General features: G+C 45.1%; 1 protein-coding gene across 1 annotated transcript in view; it reads right to left on the reverse strand.

Annotated features, from left to right (window-relative positions):
- The window catches only part of ADAMTSL3 (ADAMTS like 3), a 712,540-nt gene that overhangs the window by 26,626 nt on the left and 666,605 nt on the right, over positions 1-19,309 (reverse strand). The window contains exons 25-27 of the mRNA XM_077470182.1: positions 18,820-18,936; positions 16,269-16,481; positions 9,380-9,563 (exon numbers count right to left, since the gene is read on the reverse strand). Of these exons, the coding sequence (XP_077326308.1) occupies positions 9,380-9,563; positions 16,269-16,481; positions 18,820-18,936 (514 nt within the window). The remainder of the gene's footprint in view (positions 1-9,379; positions 9,564-16,268; positions 16,482-18,819; positions 18,937-19,309) is intronic.

Genomic DNA, 19,309 nt, shown 5'->3' on the forward strand with positions numbered 1-19,309 from the left:
TAACCACTTCACTACACTGTATTGTATACTCTGCAATGCATTATATACACTACACTGACTGCACTATATACACTGCACTGCGTTGTATACACTACACTGACTGCCCTTACTGTGCACTACGTTATATACACTGCACTGACTGCACTATATACTCTGCACTGTATTATATACTCTACACTGACTGCACTATATACTGTACACTGTATGATTATATACACTACACTGAGTGCACTATATATTCTACACTGTATGATTATATACACTACACTCACTGCACACTCAATCCACCAACTAACCTGCCTAATCTCTCTCCATTTATAAACACTATACACAGCTGCCGTGTAAGCAGCCTTATATAGTGTGGGGTGTGGACTTAGCCCCTGAGCCATGATTGGCCAAACGCACCCTGCCTTTTTCCAATCATGGCTCATTGTGCTGTGATTAGCCAAAGCATACAGGTCAGGTGTATGCTTTGGCCAATCATCAGCCTTCAATGCACGTGCATTATGGGGCACATTGAACACCCATCAAACACGCATCGAACACCTGATGTTCGAGTCAAACTTACGTTTGACTTGAACATGGGGCCCATCCCTACTACAAGGCGGCCGTGCTGTGTATAATCACACATATATACATGATTCTGCACTTCCAGGTTTTAGGTGCGAGTGCATGCCGCCACACTCTCCTGCTGTGATTTTACACAGCGGGAGAAAATTAGTGGGTTCCATGAACATGATCACCACTGGAACCCACTGATCGTTCGGTACACTGCCTATGTAAACAAGGCAGATTGTCACTCTGTCAGTACAGAAGATGTGGATCCTGTGTTTCTGTAAAGCAGGAATACCAATCCATGTCTTCCACTATTAAAAGCACCCCACTACTACATTGAAATATTAGCGAGGCAACTAATGAAATATTAGGGAGGTTAACTCATGTTAACCCCTTCCCTGCCAGTGTCATTAGTACAGTACTGTATTAGTGTCACTGGTCCCCAAAAAAAGTGTCAAAAGTGTCAGTTATGTGTCCCATTTGTCCACCCCAATATCACAGTCCCGCTATAAGTTGCTGATTAGGGATGAGCCGAACACCCCCCGGTTCGGTTCGCACCAGAACTTGCGAACGACCCCCGCGTTCGGTACGAACGTTAGAACCCCATTGAAGTCTATGGGACTCGAACGTTCGAATTGGAAAGTGCTAATTTTAACGGCTAATATGCAAGATACTGTCCTAAAATGGGTTTGGCGACCTGCCTCCTGCCTCAGGGGACATGGGTCACTGCAAAAAAAAGTTTTAAAAACTACCGTTTTGGCGGGAGCACTGATTTTAATGACGATTAAAGTGAAAAAAAAAAAGTGAAATATTCCTTTAAATATGGTGCCTGGGGGGTGTCTGTAGTATGCCTGTGAAGTGCCACGTGTTTCCCGTGTTTAGAACAGTCCCTGCACAAAATGACATTAAACGGAAATAACACCATTTAAAACTGCTTGCGGTTTTAATGTTATATCTGGTTCCTGCAATATGGTTGAAAATCATTCAGAAAAATGGCATGGGTAGCCCTCCCTGCCCATTACCAGCCCCTTTGGGTTTCGTACGCATATTAAGGGGAACCCCGTACCCATATTAAAAAAAAGGAAATGCGTGTGGCCCCCAGGCCCTATATACTCAGAACAGCAGTATACAGGCGGTGCAAACAAGACAGGGACTGTGTAGGTTTGTTGTGTTAAGTTGAATCTGTTTGTAATTTTCAACTGGTACATTTTTAAAGTGTAGCTCCAGTCAAAAAAACTATTTTTAAGCTTTTTGGAAAACATAGGGAAGGGTTATCACCCCTGTATAATTTGTTTTGTCGTCCATCTTTTTTCATCTCACTTGCTGTTGTCTCCTTCCGTTTGCAAGTAGGAGATGTTTGTAAATTGGATGTTTGAAAGTAGGGGCCTGCCCTATATGCTCTGCAGAAATGGCGGAACAAGGTGTTGGTTTTGCAACAACATTGTAAGCCCTCAAAGTGACTCTTGGTGGGCGCTGGGGCGCCCTGCTGTGAACGATTATATCAAGAATTGTAATTACATGCCATTGTTGAACAGTAGTAGAAAAATTGACCTTTGGTGGTTGTGGTGCTGGTGCCACAACACTATAAGTCCTCACCGTTACTCTGGGTGGGCACAGGAAGGGGCCCTCCTGTGAAATATTATATCAAGAATTGTAATTACATGTCCCTGTTAAACAGGGGCAGAAAAATTGGGCCTTAGGCACTGGTGCCATCACACTGCAACCTCTGCCATATACTCTAGTTTTATTGCAGGAATTAGCCCTGCTGCAAAGCATTGCATCAAAAATTTTACTTAAACGCTCCTGTTAAACAGGGGCAGAAAAATTGGGCCTTAGGCACTGGTGCCATCACACTGCAACCTCTGCCATATACTCTAGTTTTATTGCAGGAATTAGCCCTGCTGCAAAGCATTGCATCAAAAATTGTACTTAAACGCCCCTGTTAAACAGGGGCAGAAAAATTGGGCCTTAGGCACTGGTGCCATCACACTGCAACCTCTGCCATATACTCTAGTTTTATTGCAGGAATTAGCCCTGCTGCAAAGCATTGCATCAAAAATTGTACTTAAACGCCCCTGTTAAACAGGGGCAGAAAAATTGGGCCTTAGGCACTGGTGCCATCACACTGCAACCTCTGCCATATACTCTAGTTTTATTGCAGGAATTAGCCCTGCTGCAAAGCATTGCATCAAAAATTGTACTTAAACGCCCCTGTTAAACAGGGGCAGAAAAATTGGGCCTTAGGCACTGGTGCCATCACACTGCAACCTCTGCCATACACTCTAGTTTTATTGCAGGAATTAGCCCTGCTGCAAAGCATTGCATCAAAAATTGTACTTAAACGCCCCTGTTAAACAGGGGCAGAAAAATTGGGCTGCTGGCATCACCCAGAACCAAAAATGTTCTTCCAACATATCAGCGGAGGAGGAAAAGGATAGACAATCAACATAACAGGACAGTCACTCAGCATCAGCATAGGCAGTCTTGAAGGGATGTGGTATTTCAAAAAAAATTATTCGGTTACATCAGCTTCAGGTGCTTGGTAGCTGTGGGTGATCCAAGACTGATTCATCTTGATGAAGGTCAGTCGATCAACTGATTCGGTGGACAGGCGCACCCTGTGATCGGTAACGAAGCCACCAGCAGCACTGAAGGTGCGTTCCGAAAGAACGCTGGATGCAGGACAGGCCAGTAGCTCAATTGCATACTGTGCAAGCTCTGGCCAGTGATCCATCCTCAAGACCCAGTAAGCCAGAGGATTTTCAGTGGGAAAGGTGTCCAAGTCTGACCTTGCCCCTAGGTATTCCTGCACCATGTAAATTAGACGCTGGCGATGGGTGCTGGAACCAATCATACCTTGGGGCTGCGGACTAAAAAATTGTCTGAAAGCATCAGTCAGACGGCCACCTTCTCCACCGCTCCTTCTGACTGATGCCTCAGCAACACGTTGTCCAGGACCAGGAGTTTGTGACCTCCCAGTCTCTGGGAACGCGTTGCACAGAGCTTTCTGCAAGGCCTTCCGGAGATGTCTCATCCTCTGCTCCCTCTGCGATGGCAAGATAAGGTCGGCAACCTTACCCTTGTACCGTGGATCAAGGAGAGTGGCCAGCCAGTAATGGTCCCTCTCCTTGATCCGAAGAATACGAGGATCCTTCCGCAGGCTTTGCAGGATCAGGGAGGCCATGCAGCGTAGGTTAGCTGAGGCATTCGGTCCGGAGTCCTCTGGGTCACTAAGGACAACATGATCCGCAGCTACCTCCTCCCAGCCACGTACAAGTCCACGTGTTTCTTGGGACTGTAAATCATCCCTATAAGACTGCTGCTGCTGATGCTGATGCTGAGTGCCAGCCTCCACCTCCATGCTGACACAATCATCCTCCTCCTCCTCTTCCTCCTCCTCACCCTCTTCCTGTGTGATGGGTGGCACAGCAGGAACACTGTCTGGATAAAGGGGGCCTTGAGAGGCAAGGAAGTCCTCCTCTTCCTGCCTCTGTTCTGCCTCAAGTGCCCTGTCCATTATTCCACGCAGTGTATGCTCCAAGAGGTGGACAAGAGGTACAGTGTCACTGATGCATGCACTGTCACTGCTCACCATCCTTGTGGCCTCCTCAAACGGTGACAGGACAGTGCATGCATCCCTGATCATGCCCCACTGGCGTGGTGAGAAAAAAACCAAGCTCCCCTGACCCTGTCCTGGTGCCGTAGTTGCACAGGTACTCATTGATGGCCCTCTGCTGCGTGTGCAGCCGCTGCAGCATGGCCAATGTTGAGTTCCATCTGGTGGGCATGTCACATATAAGGCGGTTCTTGGGCAGGTTCAACTCCTTTTGGAGCTCAGCCAGCCAAGCACAGGCATTAAATGATCGGCGGAAGTGCACACAGACTCTCCTGGCCTGTTTCAGGACATCCTGTAAGCCGGGGTACCTGCCCAAGAACCGCTGCACCACCAGGTTAAGGACGTGAGCTACACAGGGCACATGGGTCAGTTGTCCCTGTCGGAGGGCGGAGAGGAGGTTGGTGCCATTGTCGCAAACCACCATTCCTGGCTTAAGCTGGCGTGGCGTCAACCACCTCTCGGCCTGCCCCTGCAGAGCTGACAAAACATCCGCCCCAGTGTGGCTCCTGTCCCCCAAACAAACCAGCGCAAGCACGGCATGGCATCGTTTTGCCTGCGTACTTGCGTAGCCCCTGCAACGCCTACGGAGCACCGCTGGTTCTGAGGACAGAGCACTGGAAGAGGCCATGGAGGAAGAAGAAGAGGAGGGGGTGGAGGAGAGAGGTGTGTCACAACCAATAGTAGCATTTTGGAGGCGTGGTGGCGGAACAACCTCCAACACTACTGCACCTTGTCCTGCATCCTTCCCAGCAGCCAGAAGGGTGACCCAATGGGCCGTGAAAGACAGGTAACGTCCCTGTCCATGCCTGCTGGACCATGAGTCAGCGGTAATATACACCTTACCGCTGACCGCCCTGTCCAGCGAGGCAAGGACATTGCCTTCCACATGCCGGTAGAGAGCCGGAATCGCCTTCCGTGAGAAAAAGTGGCGTTTGGGGACCTGCCACTGAGGAACCGCACATTGTACAAACTCACGGAAGGGGGCCGAGTCTACCAACTGAAAAGGCAGCAGTTGAAGTGCTAGCAATTTAGCCAAGCTAGCATTCAACCGCTGGGCATGTGGATGGCTGGGAGTAAACTTCTTCCGCCGGTCCAGCAGCTGGGGCAGGGACATTTGCCTGCTATAATCGGATGTGGATGTACCACTAGCAGAGTTCCCGGAAGCACTTGGCTGTGACACACCTAATTCTACACCTTCATTCCTCTCAGAGCAGGTTTCAGAGAGGACTGAAGGTCTAGTGGGGTTAGAGATGCCAGCTGATGAGGAGCAAGGAGAGGTCCGCTTTGTTCTTTGGTGTGGGTCTTTCAGGTACGCTTGCCAACGAGCTGCATGGCAGGTCAACATATGTCTGTGGTGCCCAAGCGGCTGATGTTTTGGCCACGTGAGATACGCTTGAGACATATGTTGCAAATAGCAGCGGTGCGATCTGATGCACTCGTCTCAAAAAAGGCCCACACCAAAGAACTTTTAGAATAACGCGCAGAGGAAGCGCTCTGCGCAGGCGGAGCTCTGCGGTGTGATTCCGTCGGTGTGCTGCCCCTAAGCTGGCCCCCGGAGGGCATCCTGCCTCGTTGGACATGTGCCTCCTCCTCCTCCTCCTCCCTCCTTCCAGGCACCCACGTGGAGTCAGTGCCCTCATCATCCCCTCCCTCTTCATCGCTGTAGCAAACCTGGCAGTATGCTGCAGCTTGTGGAACATGACTGCCAGATTGCTGTGCTTCTTGAGCATCCTCTCTCTCTGCGCTCACGCTACTGCCTTCCTCTAGCTGAGTGTCATCATCAGAGCCCACCAAACACTGGGCATCCTCCTGGAGCATGTACCCAACACTGTGCTCAAAGAGTTCAGGAGACTCCTCAGGAGGACGTGGTGGGTCTAGGGAAGGAGTCACTGATGATGACATTGAGAGGAGGGACGACGATGTGTTGGCAGCTGCTTTTCTACTACCCTGAGACTGGGTGAGAGAGGATGAGGAGGATGAAGAGGGCTTGGTCATCCACTCTACCAAGTCGTTGGCATGTTGCGGTTCAACATGTCCAGCTGCAGAAAAGAAGGACAAGCATGTCCCATGGCCACGTGCTGATGACAATGCACCGCGTCCACGACCAGCACTGTTGTCTCTAGACACAGAGCCTGCTTGCCCTCTTTTATCGGCTCGCGCCTGTCTGCCTCTCCTTGCTGGCCTTCCAGACATGGTAATGGCCTGAAGGGAGTTGGGTAAAACAGTGGTTGGGTAGTTTATATTGTGCTGGAGGCACACAACACCCACTAACTCCTGCAGATGCCTTTTTTGTAGAACAGCAGAGTTAAAGGGGTATATACAGATGTATACTGTGCTGTGCTGGAGGCACACACAACTTCCAATAACTCCCGCAGATGACAATCGGGCCCAAATAGAGAACAGCTATGTAGGTGGATAATAGCGGTATGTACTGGGTACAGAGCACGCACACAGCACGCACTATCTCCTGAGTGACACTACTGACTGCAAGCTCTATTGTTAAAGATGGACCACTAGCTATATAGGTGAGGTGAATATCACAGTGTATACTGCGGTCAGGGCACGCAGACAATAACCAGAAAACAGCAGAGTTAAAGGGGTATATACAGATGTATACTGTGCTGTGCTGGAGGCACACACAACTTCCAATAACTCCCGCAGATGACAATCGGGCCCAAATAGAGAACAGCTATGTAGGTGGATAATAGCGGTATGTACTGGGTACAGAGCACGCACACAGCACGCACTATCTCCTGAGTGACACTACTGACTGCAAGCTCTATTGTTAAAGATGGACCACTAGCTATATAGGTGAGGTGAATATCACGGTGTATACTGCGGTCAGGGCACGCAGACAATAACCAGAAAACAGCAGAGTTAAAGGGGTATATACAGATGTATACTGTGCTGTGCTGGAGGCACACACAACTTCCAATAACTCCTGCAGATGACAATCGGGCCCAAATAGAGAACAGCTATGTAGGTGGATAATAGCGGTATGTACTGGGTACAGAGCACGCAGACAGCACGCACTAACACTACTGACTGCAAGCTCTATTATTAAAGCTAGATCACTAGCTATATAGGTGAGGTGAATATCACGGTGTATACTGCGGTCAGGGCACGCAGACAATAACCAGAAAACAGCAGAGTTAAAGGGGTATATACAGATGTATACTGTGCTGTGCTGGAGGCACACACAACTTCCAATAACTCCCGCAGATGACAATCGGGCCCAAATAGAGAACAGCTATGTAGGTGGATAATAGCGGTATGTACTGGGTACAGAGCACGCACACAGCACGCACTATCTCCTGAGTGACACTACTGACTGCAAGCTCTATTGTTAAAGATGGACCACTAGCTATATAGGTGAGGGGAATATCACGGTGTATACTGCGGTCAGGGCACGCAGACAATAACCAGAAAACAGCAGAGTTAAAGGGGTATATACAGATGTATACTGTGCTGTGCTGGAAGCACAGCACAACTTCCAATAACTCCTGCAGATGGCAAGTGGGCTCAAATAGAGAACAGCTATGTAGGTGTATATAGTGGTATGTACTGGGTACAGAGCACGCAGACAGCACGCACTAACACTACTGACTGCAAGCTCTATTATTAAAGCTAGATCACTAGCTATATAGGTGAGGTGAATATAGTGGTGTATACTGCGGTCAGGGCACAGACAGTAACCACTACACAAGAGCAAAATAGTAAATCAGCCAAAAACGATTGGTGTGTAACTGTGTTGAAGGTACACAGAACACCCACTGCTTCAGATGCTAACAAACACTACACGAGGCCGCCTGAAAGGCGGCTTTATATAGTGTGGGGCGTGCACTACACAGGCTGAGCTATGATTGGCCACAGGCAGGATGCCTGTGTCCAACCATTGCTCTCCTCGCTGCTGGCGCTGCGATTGGCCAAGCATGCGGGGTCACAGGGCATGCTTGGCCAATCGTGAGACAGCAATGCATTGCGCCATCGCAGTGCATTGTGGGCCACACGAATTTTGCCGCGAACGGCCTAAACGTTCGGAATTCGGCGAACACACGAACGACCGATGTTCGAGTCGAACATGCGTTCGACTCGAACACGAAGCTCATCCCTATTGCTGATCACCACCATTACTAGTAAAAAAAAATATCCCATAGTTTGTAGACGCTATAACTTTTACACAAAGAAATCAATATGCGCTTATTGGGATTTTTTTACCAAAAATATGTAGCATATTGGCCTAAACTGATGCAGAAATGTGATTTTTACATTTTTTATTGCATGTGTTTTAGAGCAGAAAGTAAAAAATAGTTGATTGTTCTTTGTTTAAAAGTAAAAAACGCAGAGGTGATCAAATACAAACAAAGGAAAGCTCTATTTGTGGGAAAAGAATTAAACATTTTATTTGAGTAAAGCATCGCACAGCCTGCACAATTGTCAGTGTCGCAAAAAATGGCCTGGTCAGGAAGGGCTATAAAGCTACTGGGAAGACACTTTGAGATGTAGTACTGTCAATTTTTTTATTGGAAAAGGTGGTGAGACGCCAGTTTTGTGTTAAAAAATATATATAACTAGATGATATTATGTACAGGATGAGTCCTGGATGGCAGGTATGCTATTTGGGTTGTGGTTCCTTTAAGGGGGATGATTGGATAGCAATTTGGGAGTACTCAAGCATTCTCACCCATGCAGGATGAGTTTGCCTAAGATTGGTAAGTACTGACATGGGTTCCAGAATTCGGAGACTTGGAGAGACTTTGTGTGGGAAAGAGCCTCCAACTCTGATTATAGGGACCTTGGTCTTAATAGGTTTAACCCACCTGCAGGGAAGGCCTGAAAAGGAACAAGAAGGAGTCAGCACCTGTTTGTTAGGTGTAGTGTAGTAGTTCACAGCTGTGAGAAAGTGTGGACTGTCTTGCAACTTAAACATTATGTGTTGAGCTCCTGTGGCTTTTCCTGTGCCTTGAAGCAGATGGGAGCCTTAACCCAGGTATGGGACTGGTATACTGGTGGTGAGCCGAGGTATTATTTTCAATATTCCAGAATTATGCACTGTTTTGTGTTTGATTTGTTAAAGAAAACTGTTTTCTAAGAACAATACAAACTGTTTAGTTTAGAAGTGGGTGTCTGGTTTTCTCGGGTCCCCTATATTACAGTTATCATACAATCTCACACCTAAAGAAAACTGTCAATGATCAAATGACTCACCTTATTGGACAGTCCTGTATGTTACATGACTGAGGAATGGCTGGTAATGGCTGAAGATGTTCACACAATGAATTGTCCACCCTCTGCCCTTCAGAGTTCACACAGTGCTGTGTTCTGACTTGAGAGCCCATGTTTCCACATGATGTTGAGCAAGGTGTCCACTCACCATATTCTAGACTGTACACTGTAACAACATATATTTGAAGTTATTTAATAACATGCTGCAAATATCGGCACTTTACGCTTTACTTAATAAGTTAAATATTAGTAACCAGATCATTTATCTGTTCAACTAGTCTATGTTCCTAGAAGGCAACATGTAACTGATTACCTGTGTATTACTGCAAACTATTTTTCCTTGCATAAGGTTATTAAAAAGGTGTAGTCATATTAACCAGTTAAGAAAGTGGCAACAGAAATTATTTTCTTTTGTAATTACTGTTGTCAATTTTCCTTTTCCTGTATTGTTTTTACTTTGATGTCAAAATTTACACTAACGTCAAACACATGACTACTACTAATTTAGCTAATTAATTACCGTACTCAACCAGTAAGAATTCATGTTGTTCTGGTCTGCCTTTAGGATAGTGATCTCTGACTGGTGGCTATAAGTTATTGCATTTTTCACCCCATTCTGTGTAATTAGTATGTCAGAATTTTGATATTTTAGAACTGATTGTACACTACATTCACCCCATCCACATTTGTAATAAAAGTGAAATAACCATGCTAGATGTCTAACAACATAAAACAATGTAAAAAAGTGATACAAGCAGCAACTCATCTGTGAGATATCAGCACAGTCCCAATATTGTATAACGTATGCTGTGTTTCGCTAGTTAAATGAAATAAAAATAGGAATAAAAAGTCCACAAGTGACAAATACTGATATTCCTAGTGAGTATCACCACCATCCACCACCTTGATTTGTGATTCTGTGTATCAACACCACCACTAAAGGCTGAGAGGCTTGCTTACCAGCTCACATGCCCTCTCACTACAAGAGGTCAAAAATGCTTGTGGCTCCATACCCAGAAGGGGCCTTTTAGAACTTCGGAAGCTCGTCAAAAAAAAAAAAAAACATTTAGCATTTTTTGTTTGCAGATGTATGGATGATGGAAGTCAGCAGAGCTTCACTAAGTTGTCATTGCTCATGAACTAAGTTCTGGGGCAAATTCCCTTGTAAAGTGAATAACCTACTTTCCTTTAGTAAATCCTCTCCAAAAACTTGATGACATCATCATGTTTTACACAAAGGTGGTATTGCACTATACACTGTACATAAAATATTATACTATTTTGGGGTCATTCCTGGCCTTGCCTTACTTCTTACCTTATAATTTAGTGTCTGATACCTATTCCTATGGTCAATCAACAAGACGGGAACAGCATCTAAGTTGTCCTGCTGATATAAAATAATTTGCGGAAAAGTAATTAATCTAAGGAGCAACTTCACTATTTGTAAAAAAAAAAAGAGTAACTCCAGCCAGTAGGGGAAAGTTGACATCTAAACCTGATTTTATTTCACTACAAACAACTGCGCACTGCCCCCAACTATAACTGGCCTTCTTAGCAAGGAGCACATGGAAGGGCGACGCACGTCAAACAAAAGCAAAAAAAAATCCCAGCTCAACTCCACAGCCAGCCTGCAACCAACCGAATTCTCCTAAGCATTTTTATTCTTGATTTGATCTTTATTTTGGTCTATGATTTCTTTGGAGAGATATTTCCTTTTTTTCCCCCTTGTTATGCCAGTACAAGAAATCTGGGTGTAGTTGTACCTGGGCCACAAAGGCATAGGGGTTGAAGAGTGCAAAATTGGGTGCAGGTTTACCTAAAAACCTGGAAGCTGTCTGGTTTCTATGCAGAGGTGCACCCGATTTTGCATTCTCCAGTCTTAGTAAATCAACCCCATAGCCTAGCCTTTCTCAACCTGAAAAACCCTTAAAAAACATTTAAGATCTCAAACTCTTGCAATAACCATTTCATTGGTGGTCAGTGGCAAAATGTCCCTTACACTGGTGGAAAGCCCCCTTACAGTGGTGATCAGAATGTCACCTTTACAGGCAAGCTAAAAAGTTCATATAGCTAGCTCTGCCATGTAGCACTGGTCCGAGAACTATGCAGGTACCATTAAATAGGAGGTCACTCAGACACAACTTCAGGAAGCCATAGCAATCTCTGCATGGACCCCAGGGATCCAAGGAACCCTGGTTTTCTATGGCTGGCATAGACAGTGTGTTTTCTTTTATATGACAACTTATTGTGTTCATTGGGCCATTCCTCCTCCATCTGTCCAAAAGCTTAAGGAACTCAAAACAGTTTAAATCTTATGGAAAAATAGGAATGGGCAAGAATTTCTTCAGTGCAGTCATTTAGTTTAACAAGTTTCTAAAATAATCTGGGGGTACCCTGGTATTTGGCCACTGAACTGCCTGCAAATGCATTTTCATTCCTTTTTTGACACTGTTGAAAATCAAGCACACTACACACTTTTGAAAGCGTTACTTTTTTATGTGATTGCAGAAACAGTCTGAATTTTTTTTAACAATAACCAGCAACAAATGATAGCTCCCAGCTGTGTCCACAGACTAATTGCTACAAGCCACAAGGCAATTCCTAATATATTGTTTTCCACTATTTTTCTATTTATTTTCTCACCAATTTCTTAGCTCATTAGTCCAAGTCATTTCACATTCAGTAAATGCTTTCTTTTGCTTGAAATATATTCATAATGTGGTAACAAAACACATGTAAGTGGGAATGTACTGTATTAAAAATGACTGTTGGAGGAAATAATTCTATTCTATCCTGACTCTACACAGAAATCTAGATTTCTGAGCTCAGGGATCAGTGCCATTGTCCTACTCTTACCCCCATTCACATTTGAGGTTAGAGTACGTTAGGCAATTCAGAATTTTTACCTTTTTGTGCAATTTTAGGAATGAAGTGTCATACATGAGCTTTTTGGAGCAGGTCCATAGACCTCTTTTTTAGGATTGCCTAAATAACACACACAAAACTTGTTTTTTCATGTGCTCCCACTGAAGTCAGGGAGGCCATATAATGTACCATTAGGTTTCTAAGACCCCTTTCACACTGGGTCACTTTGCAGGCGCAACAGAGCTAAAAATAGCGTCTGCAAAGCGCCCTGAAAAAGCTGCTGCTGTGTCTCCAGTGTGAAAGCCCCCGAGGGGTTTCACACTGGAGCAGTGCGCTGGCAGGATGGTAAAAAAAGTCCTGCTATCAGCATCTTTGGACTGGTGAAGGACCCCTCCTGCCCATTGAAATCAGTGCGGCAGTGTGGCTATACCGCCCACATAGAGCTGCTGCAGCAGCACTATGCGGTGGGTTTGACCCTTTTTCGGGCCGCTAGTGGGGGTAAAAGTGCCCCTCTAGCAGCGGAATAGCACAGTGAAATTGTCAGTAAAGCGCAGCTAAAAATATCAGTGTTTTACCGCCGACACCGTCCCCGCCCCAGTGTGAAAGGAGTCTAAAAGAGCTCATGTACCTACATCAGTGCCGATACTAAGCATTTTTGCGAGTATCAGTAATCGCGAAAATACCCCTGATTGATACCGGAAGTGACATCACATTGGGGGTGGGCAGTGACATTGTTAGGGAGGTATGGGCCACACCCGGGTGACACCCACCACCCACCTGTCCCAGGCAGCTGCGATGGCTGGGCTGCTCTTCCTTTCAGCCAGCTGGCCACCCATTTAATTTACTGCACGTTAATGTTAATACTGCTACCACTTCTAAACTACTCAACCTAACCTCCTCTTTTAACCTAACACAATGGACACAAACCACCACTCACTCCAATGGTAACACTCTCGACCTTGTATTCTCCCATCACTGCACCCCCTGCAATCTCTCTAACAAACCCTTTCCTCTCTCTGATCACAACCTTATCCATTTCACTCTCTCCTTGTTTCCTATATCCCATGCTGCCAACCTACAAACCACTACCCGCAGAAACCTTTGCAACCTCAACCCTTTCCCTTCTTCACTCTGCTACTGATGGCCTTTATGACAAAATCGCACCCCTGTCCTGCCCAGGCCTAACCACTTCCATCTACAACAACATGCTATCATCCTCCCTAGACATACTTGCTCCTCTTTCTACACGTAGAACAAGGCCCTGTCTGCCACAACTCTGGCAAAAAGACGACACCAGAAGTCTCAAGAGACACAGCCATGCTCTTGAGCGAGTATGGGGTAAATCTAAGTCCCTGCAAGACTTTACCCTCTGTAAATCTGCCCTTCTCAAATATAACTCCTGCCTCCACACTGCTAAACAAACCTATTACAACACTCTCATCAAAACCCTCTCATCCAAACCTTGTCAACTCTTTTCTAGCCTTAATTCCTTACTTCACACCCCACTGCCCCCACCCACCAACTTGCTTACCGCTCAACAGATTGCCAACCATTTCAATAGCAAAATCGACACAATTTGCAAGGAGATATCCAGCATTCAACTTCCTCCCCTACCCAACACAACAGGTCCAACGCCACACTCAACACTCTCCTCTTTTTGCCCAGTTACCACAGATGAAGTTAATAAACTCCTCTCCATGGCCCACCTCACTACCTGTTCCCTGGACCCTGTCCCCTCACAATTACTGCTACCACCTTCCCACTCTATCCTCCACTCCCTTACCCACATCTTCAACCTCTCCCTCTCCACCGGCACCTTTCCTTCCCTGCTCAAACATGCACTGGTTACCCCCATACTCAAAAAACCCTCACTAGACCCCACCTGTTTGAACTTAAGACCCATCTCCCTGCTCCCGTTTGCCTCCAAGCTCATCGAATGCCTTGTCCATGACCAAATGAGTCGCTACCTCATGAACAACAACCTTCTCGACCCCCTACAGTCTGGCTTCTGCCCACAACATTCTACTGAAACTGCCCTACTAAAACTCACCAATAACCTACTAACTGCTAAAACCAATGGGCTCTACTCCATACTCATACTTTTAGACCATTCTGCAGCCTTTGACACAGTTGACCACCTGCTCCTCCTCAGCAAATTATGCTCCCTTGGCCTCCGCAATTCTGCTTTATTCTGGTTTTCCTCCTACCTATCTCAGCGCACTTTCAGTGTCACTTACAACTCCATCTCCTCCGCTCCCCTTCCTCTTTCTGTTGGGGTACCCCAAGGTTCTGTCCTTGGGCCCCTCCTATTCTCGCTCTGTACCTCTTCCCTGGGCCAGTTGATAACCTCCCATGGTTTCCAATACCACCTCTATGCCGAAGACACCCAGATCTATCTCTCTACTCCTCAACTCACCCCCTCAATCTCCTCACAGATCTCAAACTTACTGAATGACATATCAGTATGGATGTCACACCACTTCCTCAAACTCAATCTTTCTAAAACTGAGCTTGTTATATTTCCTCCTTCACGATCACCCCCCCCCCCCCCCCCGTGACTTCTCCATTAATATCAACAACACAACCATTGGTCCTTCCACACATGCCAGGGTCCTGGCTGTAATCCTTGACTCTGACCTCTCCTTCAGCCCCCATATCCAATCACTGGCTAAATCCTGCCGTCTTCACCTCCGCAATATCTTCAGAATTTGACCCTTCCTGACTAATGACACCACAAGGCAACCTTGATTATTTCCTGCCTTGACTACTGCAACTCTCTCCTTAATGGCCTACCCTTAAGCAGGCTATCCCCCCTTCAGTCTATTATGAATGCTGCTGCTAGACTAATACACCTCACTAATCGGTCTGTGACTGCCGCCCCTCTCTGCCAATCCCTTCACTGGCTTCCTCTACCCCACCGTGTAAAATTCAAAATGCTAACCATAGCATACAAAGCCATCCACAACATCGCCCCCAACTACATCACCAACCTCATCTATAGATATCGCCCAAATTGTCCCCTCCACTCCTCCCAGGATCTCCTGCTTTCTAGCTCCCTTGTTACCTCCTCTCATGCTCGCCTTCAAGACTTCTCCAGGGCCTCTCCCATCCTCTGGAACTCCCTGCCCCAGTCTGTCCGATCATCCCCTACCCTGTCCACCTTTAGGAGATCCCTGAAAACTCATTTATTTAGGGAAGCCTATCCCACACCAACCTAACAACTGTCGCCGAGCCACCCCCATCAAATCATTCTCTGCAGCTATTACCTTTTGTACCACCACCCCCTCCCTTTAGAATGTAAGCTCTACGAGCAGGGCCCTCCTGTACCTTTTGTATTGTACTGTAATTGTGTTGTCCCCCTTATACATTGTAAAGCGCTGAGCAAACTGTCGGCACTATATAAATCGTGTATAATATAATAATACTGCATGGCCTTCGGACCATGGGGCGGAGACTGGGTCATTCATTTATTTAGAGTTTGCTACAGCTCTACAAGAAGCTTGCCCTAGTGTTGGTTCTGCTTGGACTTATTATGCTATTACACGGGATGTTGTTCACCCCTTGTAATAGTAATAAAGTTGATCAAACAAAAAAGTTAAAGGTACAGTGTTAAAACAAAAATACAATTAAAATGTATGTATTGGTAATTGGTATTGGCGAGCACTTGAGGAAATATCAGTGCATCCCTAAGTGCAACTGTATGGGCCTTCAGTTATGGGCCTGGAGGAAATAAGCAATGGACTTGTGCGCAATCTGTGAGTCCCTCTGCTGTGGGGGCATATAAGACTTGTAGTACTGGAGCCATGAACAGCCACACTCAATTTAAGAATGCAACAGGAAGCTCCAGGGAGAAGCACATAACAATTCAGGTGGGGAGGGTTTGGGAAATGTTTTATGTTACACCCTAAATATAGATGTAGCCTGAAACATGGTCCACAAGGTGAACTAAGCCTTTAACCAATAATGTTCTTTTTCTACATGTGAAGAGAGTAAAATGAAACATTACCTTCCAGGGACACATTCACCCAAGCCGACATTGTCTTTGAGTTATTTGAAGTCCAACATCTGTATTCTCCAGTACTTTGCTCTGACAAAGAGTTTATTTCCAATACACGGCCAGATACAAGAATTCGGTATTTGAAACCTTTCATTTCTTCTATTGGTTGCTTCCTTAGAAACCAGTGAATGGTGTTCTGGTGGCTTGTCTGCACTGGACAACCTGCAGGGTCAATGACAGATTTAAACATCAGACAACGCAAATAATCCAATATGAGGGATTGTGCTTAGAGGAAGCCCAAAAACTCATGTAGGGCAGTATAATTTTGATTATATGCCTATAAATCTCACTGGTTGCAAGATGCAGATGACTGGATCGCATTGTGTCATTGGTTGTTATAGTGCATCATGAGCAGTGGTGCTGTATAGCCCAGGCACTTGCATTCTAGCAACCAATGATGCATGACTGAAAAGCATAATTGGTTACTAGGATGCTGGCAGTGGGCCATAGCATCTTTGGTTGCAGGGCCAGCATCCAAGCAACCAAAGTGGGTAGCTAAAATTAAGTGGATAGGACGCAGTAGTATATGACCCAGTAATGAAATCTTTCCAGTATTCTAACTGCTGTGTGACTTCAGACTGATTTTGGGTTGTGGATTACAAAGTCCACAGTGCACCTTAAGGTGTGAATTGAGCCGTAAACCTTTCATATATGTATGCCTCTTTAAATCCCCTGCAGTGACCTGCTTCCTGGATAAATCCCATCAGATATTAGACAACAGACATGCTAGGTAAAAGGGTAAGGCCGGGTTTACATATGTGCAAAATTGGATTTGGTTTTCACTGCATCCAATACCCATGGCATGCGAGTGGGGCCGGCTTTTTAGGCGGACCTGAACGGACACTCCATAGACCTCTATGGAGCATCAGATGTCAGCAGTGACATGTCTGCTGACATCCGACCCCAAAGTGTGATGGAGGAAAAACCTACTTTTCCATCTGTCTGAGGATCAGATTGGGTGAACACAGACTCTACGATCCGTCCCCATCCATTCCCCCATAGGGGAGAGTGGCATTCTGACAGGTCCGTCCCTGCACAGTCTGCACAGACGGACCTGTCATCTTCCTACTCAGCGGGGATCGACGGAGCGATCCCCCGCTGAGCAGAGCGGGCTCCGTACATGGACACGTGTGTGTGAAAGAGCCCTAATGTGTCTGTCCCTTACTTAAAGGGTAACTCCACTCATGGTAAAAAAAGAAAACAATATAGTATATGCAATTGCGGCGCCAACCATATTGTAATATAACATTATTAAAAATCACCTTTCCTTTTTAATCTGCAGCGCTGTAATTTTCTGTGAAATGCAATGCCATATGGCTACCTGGAGACACTCTGTACACAGATGGTGTACAGAACACCCCCTTGAAATATAATTTCCTGCTTAAGTGATTGGCTCACTGATTTTGCCAGAAGTCAGCACTAAGACAAAACAGATTTTGACCATCCTCACATTTCAGTTTTGTTGCGATACTCCCAAAGAGTTAATCACGACTAAGGGGATTCAGGCAATGCCACTTTCTTCATTAGAATTCTGCCTGTGCAGCAGCTGATCAATAACTATAAATAGAACTCACTCCCATTCACACCCTTTTTACATAGAGACAGGCAAACAGCTATTTCTTCGGGATAACAAAAGGTTGGAATCTACAACAAAGTTTTAACAAATTTCCAATGCAATCCTTGCAATGGACATTGATCACACAGAAGGGAATGCTTTTTGTTTTTCAACAAAAGTTGAGTTACTCTTTGGAGTCCATTTAAAACTATACATCCATCTAAACCACTGCAGCTATTGGCTTTTTAAAATTTATTCGACAGAAGGTGGTTATTAAACCGGCTTCTGTTGAACAGAGACGAGTGCACACAGACCAACAGTTGGTACGTGTGTACCCACGTACCGACTGTGTACACACGTACCGACTGTGTACACACGTACTGACTGTTGGTCTGTGTGCACTCATCTCTGTTCAACAGAGACCGGTTTAATGACCACCTTCTGTCGAATAAATTTTAAAAAGCCAATAGCTGCAGTGCTGATCAGTGTATTCTGGCGGGGGGAGTTCCCATGTCAGAATAAAATAGCACAGTGGGAGAGATCCCTGCATAAACATCACTTGTGTGGATGGAGTCAGTTTTTTATTTGTTCAACCCACGGGTTAAAAAAAACACAAAAAAAAAACGATGCGTTTATACCCAGCTTTAGACTACCCTAACCACAGGATGGCAAAATTGCTGTGCATTTATTGCTACTGAAAGACTGTATCAAATATGCCATTTTTACCCATAGTTACACTTTAAATGTTTATTTGAATAATATTTTTGTTTCATAAAATAGTGAAAACAAACATATAAGTCATCAATTTAAAAATCTATGATCCTAAAATATAAAATAAAATTGACCTAAAGTCATTGTGAAGCCTTTTAAACTCTTATCATTATGTCAAAAGGAAAAATATTTTTTTTTGTACAAAGATGTATTATGAAGCAAAAAAAGATTTACCGATACGTAGGAGGTCCCCAGCTTTACCAGAAATGCTAGTGCCCACTGAAGACGCCATGAAAACTCGCCTTTTGCCTTTCCTGGAAAGATCTTCAGTAGAGTTATATGCTTTTTGACCTACAGGAAAAGAAATCAAGATATATAACTTACCTATAGTCAGAAGAATTCTATGGTCCTGGGCCTTATAATTAGAAATGGCTAAAGTGGGCAATACACCAGTAGAATTTAGTTTGACATTTTTCATTTTATGAACATTTGTTTTCTTATTGTTATTGGGGTCAAATTGTCCTTTTTACATAACCTTTCTGATAGGTTGTTTGCATTAAACTTAACCATTTCAATACTTTTGGGACTTTTGGGACTCTCCTTCATTACAGTATTTAGGTTTTTTTGATTTTTCACCCATCCATGTGTATTTATTGTGATGTCTTATAGAGATGTTGTAGTGTGATGTATGAGCATGTGTGCTATATAGCCCAGATATTAAAGT

The sequence above is a fragment of the Lithobates pipiens genome, unplaced genomic scaffold, assembly GCF_037356315.1.
Source record: "Lithobates pipiens isolate NorthernLeopardFrog02 unplaced genomic scaffold, aLitPip1_a1.2 Scaffold_8, whole genome shotgun sequence".
Taxonomy (NCBI): Eukaryota; Metazoa; Chordata; class Amphibia; order Anura; family Ranidae; genus Lithobates; species Lithobates pipiens.